The sequence below is a fragment of the Dendrobates tinctorius genome, unplaced genomic scaffold (assembly GCF_039654945.1).
Source record: "Dendrobates tinctorius isolate UK_male_01 unplaced genomic scaffold, ASM3965494v1 ptg000016l, whole genome shotgun sequence".
Taxonomy (NCBI): domain Eukaryota; kingdom Metazoa; phylum Chordata; class Amphibia; order Anura; family Dendrobatidae; genus Dendrobates; species Dendrobates tinctorius.
In genome coordinates this window covers 10,455,055-10,468,256 of record NW_027361684.1, presented here as the reverse complement: position 1 = coordinate 10,468,256, position 13,202 = coordinate 10,455,055, and the positions used below count along the sequence as shown (strand labels likewise).

The 13,202-nt window shown below is 39.6% G+C and overlaps 1 protein-coding gene across 6 annotated transcripts in view; it reads left to right on the top strand.

Annotated features, from left to right (window-relative positions):
• ANKRD13B (ankyrin repeat domain 13B) overlaps positions 1-13,202 on the top strand; it is a 281,995-nt gene that overhangs the window by 254,318 nt on the left and 14,475 nt on the right. For 4 of the 6 annotated variants that reach the window (XM_073565456.1, XM_073565445.1, XM_073565450.1 and 1 more), the window contains exons 9-11: positions 4,534-4,598; positions 12,247-12,380; positions 12,881-13,038. In XM_073565456.1, coding sequence (XP_073421557.1) covers positions 4,534-4,598; positions 12,247-12,380; positions 12,881-13,038 — 357 coding nt within the window. The remainder of the gene's footprint in view (positions 1-4,533; positions 4,599-12,246; positions 12,381-12,880; positions 13,039-13,202) is intronic. The other 2 variants (XM_073565446.1, XM_073565444.1) reach the window with 1 other exon arrangement.

The window sequence follows — 13,202 nt, the reverse complement described above, 5'->3', positions numbered from 1 at the left end:
GTGTCACACATTTATAATACACAATAATGAATGCATCATCCAGAATATATCGGTGAGTTATACTGAAAGGATTAGACTTAAAACTGACATATAGACAAATTTGTTTTTTTTTATAACCTGTAAAACTATTGTGGTTTCTAAAGATTAATTTTTGTTTTGTTTTTTAAAGATTTTTATCATCCTCTCAGATAGAGAAAACCATTTTCAAACTGTGTATGTCTTTCTGACCACTGGTCACTACTGTTGAGCGAACATCCTCTGATAAGGTGTTATCTGCGCATGCTCGGGTGCTAACCGAGTGTCTTTGGCGTGCTCGAAAAATATGTTCAAGTACCTGCGGCTGCATTTCTCGTGGCTTTTTGACAGCTGCAACAACATGCAGGGATTATCTAACAAAAAGGCAATCTCTGCATGTGTTGCAGCTGTCGAACAGCCGTGAGATGTGCAGCCGCGGAATCTCGAACATATTTTTCGAGCACACCGAAGACACTCGGTTAGCACACGAGCCGGCTCGGATAATATCTTATCCAAGCGCGTTCACTCATCACTACTGGTCTTACTTACTCGTCTTTGTATTTGCAGTTCAGTTCATCGAGCGTCATGACTGCTTCAGGCTCAGACTATACAGCGACATGGGTAGCGCGCCACTGAAATCGTTGTGTCACACCGCCGCATTGTATCTGTTGATTTCCTATGGTGTTGCATTGCGACCTGCGATTGTGACATGGTTGCAAATGTTTCCAAATGTGTTCAATTTTTTTTGCATTCAACTCCCTTACCATAGGCTTCAATGCAAGTGTCACGTAAGATGCAACTTGTCGGCAGCTTAAGCCTGTTTCACACTTCCGTATGTTACCATCAGTCAAAATCCGCCGTTTTGCAAAAAAAAACGGATCCGCCATTTTGCTTGGCGGATCCGTTTTTTTTCCCATTGAGTTGCATTACCGGCGGATATTGACAGATGGCCATCCGTTGGATCCGGTTTTTTGGCGTCCGCCGACATGCCTGGACGGACAATGCAACGTTTTTTCGGGCGGCCGGATCCGCATTTTGCATTGCATCTCTCTCTCTCCTTTAAATTTCTTCCTTCACCGGATCTGTCAAAAAAACGGTCCAGTGCCACACGTTGATGTCAGTACACAGGCGGATCCGTTTGCTGCCATTCTGGCGGATTACAACTGACACAAAAAACTGATGTGTGAAACAGGCCTTAGCTGTTTTACTTACAGCAAAATCACCACTTTAAAACAAGAGCATGACAGAAAGTCGCAGATAAGTTGCTCAGATGTCTTTGTGGAGTGACTTTTCAAAGAACGTGTGACCCGTCGCCGTATACCCTTAGCCGCATTCTTTTGATCAATTGTGGTCCCAGGGGATAAGCATTTAACCAAATGCTACACTGCAACCATAGAGAATGGCAGATTATTTTTTTCAAAATTATTGCCAAGAGGCAAACTTTTTGGATGTCAACTGATACCAGTTTTGCTATATTATGTTTAAAGTATTCTAACAATCATACTTAAGTTTTTCAACATTAGAGGTTATTAACATTAGAGCCAAAGGGTATAAAGTTCACTTTGTTTTCTGTTACGGAATATGTTGGTGCTATACAAATAAAAATTATTATTATAACTGCCATTCCTGTCTGCACTTTGCCAGTAGAATCATTTACATTAAAGGGAATCTGTCACTAGGATCAACTCTCCTAAGTCGTCTATTTGGGCATATAGGACGTAGAAAGTTAAATATAATGATACCTTGATATCTGCAATCTGATATCTTAATCCAGAGAAATCCATGTTTTTCTTATATACAGTGGAGAAAAAAAGTATTTAGTCAGCCACCAATTGTGCAAGTTATCCCACTTAAAAAGATGAGAGAGGCATGTAACTGACAACATAGGTAGAACACAACTATGAGAGCCAAAATGAGAAAACAAATCCAGAAAATCACCCTGTCTGATTTGGCAAGATTTAATTTTCAAATTAAGGTGGAAAATAAGTATTTGGTCACCTAAAAATATGCAAGGTTTCTGGCTCTCACAGACCTGTAACTTCTTCTTTAGGAGACTCCTCTGTCCTCCACTCATTACCTGTAGTAATGGCACCTGTTTGAACTTTCAGTATGAAAGACACCTGTCCACAACCTCAAACAGTCACACTCCAAACTCCACTGTGGTGAAGACCAATGAGCTGTCGAAGGACACCAGAAACAAAATTGTAGCCCTGCACCAGGCTGGGAAGACTGAATCTGCAATAGGCAAGCAGCTTGGTGTGATGAAATCAACTGTGGGAGCAATAATAAGAAAATGGAAGACATACAAGACCACTGATAATCTCCCTCGATCTGGGGCTCCATGCAAGATCTCACCCTGTGGGGTCAAAATGATCACAAGAATGGTGAGCAAAAATCCCAGAACCACACGGGGGACCTAGTGAAAGACCTGCATAGAGCTGCGACCACCGTAAGAAAGACTACCATCAATAACACACTATGCCGCCAGGGACTCAGATCCTAAGTGCCAGACATGTACCCTTACTTAAGCCAGTACATGTCCTGGCCTGTCTGAAGTTTGCTAGAGAGCATTTGGATTATCCAGAAGAGTATTGGGAGAATGTCATATGGTCTGATAAAACCAAAGTAGAACTGTTTGGTAGATACAAAACTTGTTGTGTTTGGAGGAGACAGAATGCTGAGTTGCATCCAAAGAACACCATACCTACTGTGAAGCATGGGGGTGGCAACATCATGCTTTCGGGCTGTTTTTCTGCAAAGGGACCAGGACGACTGATCCGTGTGCAAGAAAGAATGAATGGGGCAATGAATCCTGAGATTTTGAGTTCAAACCTCCTTCCATCAGCAAGGGCATTTAAGATGAAACGTGGATGGGTCTTTCAGCATGATAATGATCCCAAGCACACCGCCAGGGCAACGAAGGAGTGGCTTCATAAGAAGCATATGAAGGGTCTGGAGTGGCTTAGCCCGTCTCCAGATCTCAACCCCATAGAAAACCTTTCTAGGGAATTGAAAGTCCGTGTTGCCCAGGGACAGCCCCAAAATATCACTGTTCTGATCTAGAGGAGATCTGCATAGAGGAATGGTCCAACATACTACGATCAGTGTGTGCCAACCTTGTGAAGACTTACAGAAAACCTTTGACCTCTGTCATTGCCAACAAAGGATATATAACAAAATATTGAGATGAACTTTTGTTAATGAGCAAATACTTATTTTCCACCATAATTTGCAAAATAAATCTTGCCAGTTCAGACAAGGTAATTTTCTGGATTTGTTTTCTCATTTTGACTCTCATAGTTGTGGTCTACCTATGACATGCCTCTCTCATCTTTTTAAGCGGGAGAACTTGCACAATTGGTGGCTGACTAAATACTTTTTTTCCCCTCTGTATATATAAATGAGCTGTTAAGAATCTACCTCCAGAACTTGTTTTAGATAAAAGTTGCGTTACCAATGTGATGTGTAGTGACTGGCAGTCTACTCTCATAATCACACACAGCTCTGCAGTAAGATTAGAGAGAATACAGTACAGCAGAGCTAACACAAATATTTACAGCAGTGATTGTCCTCTCATAGTTCTGTAGGCTTTGCTACAGAGCTGTGCCTGATTATAACTAGCACAGTACAGCAGAGTTGCATGTTGTCTCATTACAAACACAAAAAGCACATTTGCAGTTGTCTTCTCACAAAGCTGTCAGCTCAGCTCTACTGTCCTTCCTCCACAACTGGCTGCCTGTAAAATGGATGCTGAAGCATTAGAAAAACTAAAAGAAATCATGATAAGTGATCCATATCTACAGGCATGAAGACATCACCTGCATTCACTGTAAAATTATATTACAAATATTCTGTATAAGTTTCTTCAGCTTCAAAGAAATCACGGACACTTTAAAAAATACTCCTCTCCTCTTTCTGTTCTCCATGCTTAGTGTGTGTCTTTCATATTGCCCAAACCTTGCCACAGGTGAGTTTGAACGAGCATCACATGCTTGAAACAAAGTAGTTTACCCACAAGTTTGGAAAGGTGCTTACAATTTTGTCCTGCTCATTTTTGGGGTTTTGTTTAAAATTGTCCAATTTGCCTTTTTATCCTTTGTTTTTTTGTGTTGTTTCAATACACACAAAGAAAATAAGCATGTGTATAAGAAAACATGTGTAATTGCAATAATTTTGTGGGAGAGATACTTCATTTTCTAGAACAATTTTAATGGTGCCAACACTTTCAGCCATGACTGTATATGAGAAATTGTAGTAAACACAGTTCTGTCATATATATACATAAGGTAAAGTGTTGCTTTAGTACAAAAAAATCTTTAAAAAAGCCTCATAATAATAATAAAAATTGGTTTATCCCTTGGTAACAGACAATACCAAAAATGTGACAACCCTCATAATCGATTAGAAGAAATAATACTTTATACAGATGTGAAAGGCTATATTTTAGCCACAGTCGTAGGTATGGAAATCGTCAGGTCCATCCCCAATTGTGATACGACTTCTCAATTTTCTTTCCAGGTAGTAAAACACCTTTGCAGTCTTTCCTGGGGATAGCTGAGCAGCATGTGGGACCAAACAATGGGGTGAGTATTATTTGTGATTGCTGAAACCTTGATAACAATCAATGTCGGAGTTGTTTCTTTCCCTGCCTCCGTTGTGTGACTATACTTAAAAAGATTGCATGAGCTGCCTCTCTGAAATAAGGATTTAGTGCAAATCAATACCTGGTGTGGCAGAATGCACTCACAGCAGCCTTGTGCCTGACAGTTATCAATAATTGTATCCTGAAGATCTAAAATGACCTCTAGATGAAAACAGAGACTTTGCACTTGACTTTACTTGATATATAGAAATGAAAACAAAAGAGAAGATATTGTGCACAAAGAAAATGTGTAATTTTTAAGTAAAGACAGATTTTCCCTTAGATATTTGCTCATTTTGCCTTTCTGCCCAGCTAATTCTTCTCTTTTCCATTAGGTCTATGACATCACATGATTAAAAACTGACTAGCTGAAACTTTCTAAGCTCTGTGTAGAAACAAAGCCTTTTTTCCCTGCATGAGTCATCATTAGAACTACAATTTTACATAACTGCAAAATCCTTGGCAGGAGAAGGAGTGGAGCAGCTGGGTTAGGAGTTGAAGAAAATGATAACTCATGCAGGGAAAAGACTGTTGGTTTCTACATAGAGCCGAGAAAAGAGAAGAACTAACTTGGTAGAAAGACAATATGAGCAATTGTAAGTACACAGTTCCTGTATAATATGACGATTAGAAAACCAAAATAGGAAAGACATTAAAAATATATACATAATAAAATTTTATATATAAGTGTTAGGAAAGGCAGAACGCACCTCAAAAACATCTCTAGAATTCAACCTTTTCTTACTTTTGACTCTGTGAAAACTCTTACTGTCTCTCTTATTCATTCTTGTCTCGACTATTGTAACTCTCTTCTAATCGGTCTCCCTCTTACCAAACTCTCCCCTCTCCAATCTGTCTTGAATGCTTTAGCGAGGATCATATTCCTCACCAATCGTTACACCGATGCCTCTACCCTGTGCCAGTCATTACACTGGCTACCCATCCACTCCAGAATTCAGTATAAACTTATTACCCTCACCTACAAAGCTCTCCATGGCTCAGCACCACCCTACATCTCCACTCTTGTTTCAGTATACCACCCTACCTACGCCCTCCACTCTGCTGATGACTTGAGGTAAGCATCCTCAATAATCAGAACCTCCCACTCCCGTCTCCAAGACTTTACACGTGCTGTGCCAATTCTTTGGAATGCACTTCCCAGGTCAATTCGATTAGTCCCCAATCCCCAAAATTTTAAGCGGGCCCTGAAAACACATTTATTCAGACTGGCCTATCTCCTCAACACATTAACCTAATCTATCCCTGTGTGGCACAGCCAAAAGTTTTACCATAACCAGGTTCCCCGCATCATGTTCCCACATGCTTTATGCATCCATTAGCCCTCTGTGTCTGTACTGTTACACACTTAACATTATGGCTGGTCCATACAATCAGGGCAACTGTTACCACCCACCTTTCATGTCTACCTCTTTCCTCATAGACTGTAAGCTTGCGAGCAGGGCCCTCATTCCTCTTGGTATTTGTTATAATCTATGTGATTATTGTTATGCTGTAATGTCTATTGTCTGTACAAATCCCCTCTGAAATGTAAAGTGCTGCGGAATATGTCAGCGCTATAGAAATAAAATTTATTATTATTATTATGGCGGAACAGCCATGCGCGCCTTTTATTGCAGCCGGGACCTTCCACAAGCTTCTAGATCTCTGAGATGGACCAATGAGAACTGGAGCGGGACCTGAGCACATGACTCTCGATCTCCAATGGGAGATCGTCCCATGAGCATGCCCAGTAAGAGGACAGAAGGACTTAGCCTCAGGAGAGATTTGCTGCAAGGCAATCTCCTCTGCAATCTCCTCTGCAGTAGAAAAACAGCAGGAGACTGCAGAATGTGAGGGTCTGGATCCCTGCGGAGTAAACGCAGAAACCCGACGCCTAACAATAAGTACCCTAAAATTTAATATAATGATACAAAAAATATATGCATATAGGGAGGGTTATATATAAAAATTAACGCCCAACCAAAAGAAAAAAGAGAAGTGGATACCACTCCAAAATCAGTAAACCTAAAAACTGGGAGCCGGTTTATAGAAACCTAGAAAAAAAAAATATATATACATCTGTTTATAAATATATTAATAGATAAATATCCAAACAGGGAGAATTTGAGCAATATAAAATAATGCCTTTATTAGAAGTGTTGGCAACAAAACTAGTGCTATAAAAAGGTGCACCACACAAATACATAAAAGATGATAAAGATAAAATATAGCTGGGACAATTATTAAAATTTTATCTAAGGTGAAAAAAATATTTTCATATAAATATAGAATAAATAAATTGTATGGCCTTAGACAAAGACGTTTCTATACCCTTAGATAAAATTTACATGCTGAACATATTATATAAAAAATACTAATAAATACCGATAAGTCATAAACCAATATAATTATAATTATAAATAGTGCATATAAATATATAATTTTAAAAAAATCCCAAAAATACAGCAATTAATATGCATCAGATTAGTGCATAATAAAAAATGTGATTTAGCCCAAGAGTAAAATCTGAAAAGTGCAGGAATAAATAATCACTAACTATATCACAAAAGCTGAACCAAGTGGATTTGGCCATAAGGCATAAGGTTAGGAATGGCCGACATCAGTAAAGGTATCAGAATGGAGTGAACACATGCAGCATGAAAAAGATTTCCTAAAGCAATGATGGTCCCAGGAAGGTGCGGATGCACGCCCCGATGCACGTTTCGGTAGATTCCTTCCTTTGGTTTTGATACTTCCTGGTATTCACAAAACTTTATTAATACAGTCGTGCAGAAACGCACTAAAAACCCATATGAGTATTTTACCTGCGTATTTTCCACATCTATGATCTTAATTATACTTCTTTTGTTAGTTTCCCATCTATCTCCTGTCTCTGGGTCTATTATAAATTAATATGGGTGGTATCTATTAAGACACACTACAGGGAACTTGATTGTTCAGGAGAAATGGGGAACTTTTATGTCCCCTTACTAAATGGCATACTGGTGCACCTGGACTTTAATCGAATAGCTCTGTGTTTTGGATTCATTATGCATTGTATTGTCTACATTTGTCTGTTTTTTAACATTTGTACTATTACAATTACATAAAATTTTGATACTTTGGATTCTAGTATTATAGTGTTTATGCTCCATTTCTTCGATGTTGTATTTTCCGCATCTATTGCAATTCTATGGGGAAAATCTGCTCATAAAACTCAGTGTACCAGCAAGAGAAATTAACAAGCTGATTTCTAGCACTCACCACTGGTCAGTTTACCCTGGGTTAAAAAAAAAGCTTAAAGGGGTTGTCCAGGCTTTTCACATAATCTCAGTGCATATCTGGGCTGCAGAATGCTGACAATAAGTAATTTACCTTCTGTGGCCAGTTTGCAGGGTTTGCTAGATATCATCTCTTGGTTGTAAGAAAAACATCCAGGGGTGTGTGTTCTGGCATTGAATTGAGAACTGGTCGTTTCCTCCTCAATAGTTTCACTTTCCATAGATCACTGTTCAGCGTGTGTCTGGGGGAGGAGCAGCTGGGTGGTTCTGCTCTCTGCACTGAGGCTGCTAGAGGGGGAAAATTTGTTACTGTGTGAGGAGGGATAGGCTTGTTCATGTGGTCAGGGAGGGCCTGTAGCTATGGAGGGTGGGGTTGTTGCTATAGAAGGCAGGTTTTTAGTAGAGTAGGAGGAAACGACCAGTTCTCATTTCAATGCCAGAACACACACCCCCGGACGTTTTTCTTACAAGCAAGAGCTGATATCTAGCAAACCCTGCAAACTGGCCACAGAAGGTAAATTACTTATTGTCAGCATTCTGCAGCCCAGATATGCACTGAGATTATGTGAAAAGCCTGGACAACCCCTTTAATGGCCATAAGATTTCCAGAAATCCAATCCATTTTGCTGGGGCTGGAGCTGTTAAGACGCTGCGGTTTTGCACAGTGTAAATACACAGCATCAGAAACTCATTATAGGAACTTACATTAAAGTTTTGAAAAATGCCTCATAAAAAAAAAAAAATAGTGGAAGTCATTTTTTGAAATGACTCCTCGTGGATCCTCGTCCAGACTGCTAAACTAAACTCTGTCACGCCAAAAGGCTGCGAAACACAGTTCTAAAACTCTTCAAAACTACTTCAGGAAAATAAAAACGTCCCATCTTTTAGACACTGGCACATCCGCTGGGTGTTTTAAGGCTAAATCCACATCAGGAAAGCAGTGGCGGTCATTTTCTCGAAGCGGTTTTGCGTGCATCTATTTAGACATTTTGGCAGCTCTGTGCTTGTAAGTATTTCCTAGTGGCAGCCGCCTGAAGAATGAACATGTTATTTCTTTTAACCTCTTCGGGGTTTCCTAACCTTGAAGCAGATGAAAGATGTGACATAAGACGGAACATCGATGTCGTTTTATGTGGCTAATTTTACAGGAATCCGCCTGAAAAAGATTATGTGCACATACGCGTTTCCTAAATCAGTTTTCACTTGAAAAAGATTTCATTCTTCACTGCCTCAAATTAAGGCCACGTTCACACGTTCAGCTTTTGGTCAGTATTCTACATCAGTATTTGTAAGCCAAAACCAGGAGTGTGAACAAAGCCCGCGCAAAGCAGCAATATTCATCAATAAAATGTTGACGTGAAAATGTATGAACTATATTTCTTAGCGAAATGTACACCAATAGATCTAATAGACACATCCTTCAGTTACTAGAAGCTCCTACATATTCATTTCTAACTCTTGTTTTTCATTAACACGTCGGGGAATTTTTATCCCCCAAATTGAAACACAATTTGCTTCTCAAAATACAAAGAGTGATTTAATTGTAGAAATGCCTGGCAAAGCTCCACTGCCATCATCTGATCCTATGCCAGCCTGCTGTACCGTTGACTGAGTCCTATGGTGAACGTCTAATTGTATTTAATTGTATATGAAAATAAGATTTGCCTTCATGGTGCCAATGTGTGTGATTGCCAATAAAGCTCTCACTTCTCTTACAGTGAGATGTAATAAAAAGATAAAAAGCAAACCCGCAAAGAGTGACAGAATAGAAAAACGACACATCACCTCTGACATCTGAGATGGCAGCTCACATGTACAATTATTCTTCTCATTTCTGGAAGCATAAGCTGCCATGAATACACTTTCTGTAATAGGGAACTGTGACACTGATACACAACAGACCATAGAAAATCAAATGGTGTCATGTTTTCAATTGTGAAGAACAAGTGGAGGGAGACATGATATACAGCTGCAATCAAAATTACTCAAGCCCCTCCTGAGTTTATCCATAGTTCTAACACGCAATCAAACATCACAGTCAACAATCCCCTAGCCAGTCCTCCAGGTATTTGATGACGCTTTAGCGAGATCGCTAGCGATATCGCTAAAGCATCACCGATTTTGTGACGCAATAGCGATATCTAGCGATCTCGCTACATGTGACACTTACTTCCGACCCAGCTCCCCGCTGGATATCGCTGATCGCGTGAGATCGTCCTGGTCCATTTCTCTTCCTGCTGGCGCCGACGAGCGGCTCCATGGACGCGGAAGGAAGACATCACCCTCGCTCTGTGTGACAAGTAAGTGACGACCCCCGACTGCTGCAGCATCACTAGTGAGATCTGCCTGTGTGGCAGCTCACTAGCGACCATTTAGCGATGCACCAGCGATCCTGACCGGGTCGTATCGTTGTCGGGATCGCTGGTGCATCGCTAAATGTAACGGGACCTTAAGGCATCCGATGCAACTTATGAAAACTATGATTGTTTGAGACAACATCTGATTTGCAGAGGTATTCTATTCAGGGGTTTAATGAATTCTGACACTGCAGTAGTCTTTATGTGCCCAATTCATCATTTCCGGTTTCTTTTCAATTTTTTTTTTATTTTTGGCTTCTGGTATCAGTTTTTATCAATCAGTTTATTTTTCCTATTAAAGCAAATTTGTCACTAAGATTTCGCCCCCATGTCCCCACCAAAAAAAAAATTATTTATATACGCATTTAGCTGTTTCAAAGTCCAGCAATACTTTTACATGGAAGCTATAGAGATGACGGAGCTGTGATATGCAGTTTTGAAACTGAGCAGTGAGGGCGCCAGTAGTGATGAGTGAGCGCTATTGGATAAGGTGTTATCCGAGGACGCTTGTGTTCTAATCAGGTATTTTCGCCTTGCTCGAAAAAAATGCTCGACAACACATGCAGGGATTGCCTAACAAACAGGCCAAACGAGCATGCTCGGATAACACCTTATCATCACTAGATGTCAGAAATCACACCTATAGCAATCAGATGTTGATGACTTATCCTAATGGCTCACTCACACCACCATATTATCAGTCCAAGTGCAGTCCCACAAAACATTGAATCGCACTCTGACCATTGTTAGTCTATGGGGCCGTGCACACATCCAATTTTTTTCCTCACACAGAAGCAGTCCAGGGAAAACAAATCTCAGAATGTCCAAGTTTGATCCAATATTCGGATCACATTCGGCCATATAAGTCAAGGGAAAACATCGAATCACACTCGGATGACATCTAAGTGCAGTCCGATTTCCGCACACCGAGACAATGGAGAAGGTGGAGAAATTTTGTTTTCCATCTTCTCCTCATCCGAGAGAATTGGATCACACTAAGCTGACATTGTGATCAGAATTTGATTGGACTCTTATTTGCATAATCAGCCCGATTCTCTCGGATGAGAGAATAGGCTGCCATGTGCACCTGCCCTATCACAGACAACCCCTTTAAGCTCTTCATCTATTTTGTGACAAATTCTTCTTTCTTCAAGTCTATTTTCTATTTTTTTCTCTGTTTGCAGTTGTTGACATGATTTTTGTAATCTAGAAGTTTTAAGCTGATTCATCATTTGCGACTTTTTAAAAAGTCGCAACATTTTTGCGCAAGTTTACTCACATCCCACCTGTCAGTACTTTTTTTTTGTATCAATACCCAAAAGTTAGCATTATATGTGACATTATTAATGATTGTGCAAGTTTTTTTTACTAGCACAGCAAACAAAAAAAGAATCTTTTTTTTTTTCTGCAAAATTCATGAACTCATGTGTGCCATCCTGAAGAATTTGGCACTAAAACAGCAATGAATATCACAAAACAAAAGAACAGTTACATAAAAAAAACCATAATTGATAAATTGGGCCCTTTTTATTGAATTTGGAGAAACCACTTGTTTTATTAGTTGCATTCAGCTAATTTGTTCTTGTTTTGTTGGATTATTGCAAACGGTGGAAAGTTTGTAAAGTTTGCTAATAAACGTAATTTGCAATTGGGATTCAATTATTAATTTTGATTGCAACTGTATATAAAAACTGCATAACATGAATCAACACAATCCCCATCTTCACAGCACACATAAGTAAATAATGCCTTAAAGAGGTAAAGACTAAAGAGAGATGTTCTTTATATATGTACACAATACACTATGGTCTTTTCTCCTTCGCCTCATTGGGGGACACAGACCATGGTCTGTGTCCTCCAATGAGCATCTCGTAGAAAAGGATTTTACGGTGAGTACACAAAAATCCCTATTTTTGTGTATCATTTTAACATTTCCTTCTCTTTTTTTTAGCAGACACTAATTACCCAGACTTTTAGCCAGACTAACCCAACAGCCATCACTCCAGATGAATACTTTGACCCTAGTTTTGAATTGGGACAACGAGATATGGGGCGACCCATGGAACTTACTACCAAAACTCAGAAGTAAGTAGCGCCTGAAGTGTTACATGATTGAATTTTGATAATAAATGATCTAGGACTATATTTACAAAATGATAGACAGAGTGAAGGTCTTCCAAGAGGGTGTTCAGAGTGTAGTGTGATATGTTTCTAACTGGGAGAGTTACGAATCTTGTCAAAGACCTAAGAGAATGTGGCACTAAATGAAATCTACTGCAGTCAGTCGGGGCTTAAGGCTATGTTCACACACAGCGTTTTTGCTGCATTTTTTTTTCTGCAAGTATGGACTGGCTTTGTGTTTCTTGAACTTAACGCAACAGCCTCGTAGGCACATATAAAACTGTTGAGTTTGGATCAGGAGATCTGAGAAAAGTTTGTACATCACATTCAATACTTGGACCATGAAATATGGATGTCTGAATCCCAGCCTTTAAAAGGGAAAGTATTGCTTTGCATACATTGAATGTTTCCCTTGTGTTTTATCATTATCATCTACATGTTTGTCTTTTATTTACCACATTCAGGTTTAAAGCCAAACTTTGGTTGTGTGAAGATCACCCTTTGTCTTTGTCAGAACAGGTGGCACCAATCATTGACCTCATGGCAATAAGCAATGCACTTTTTGCAAAACTTCGTGATTTTATAACTCTCAGGCTACCCCCAGGATTCCCTGTCAAAATTGGTGAGTATTATATTTATATACACTTTTTAACAAAGCCATAAATGTGATGCACCTCAGGCTTATACTAGAAAAGTTAGATGCAAGGAGGGCACTCTGCGAGCAGGGCCTTCAACGGTTGTCCATGCCTCTACAACAGCAAATTTATCACTTTAATGGCCCAATTT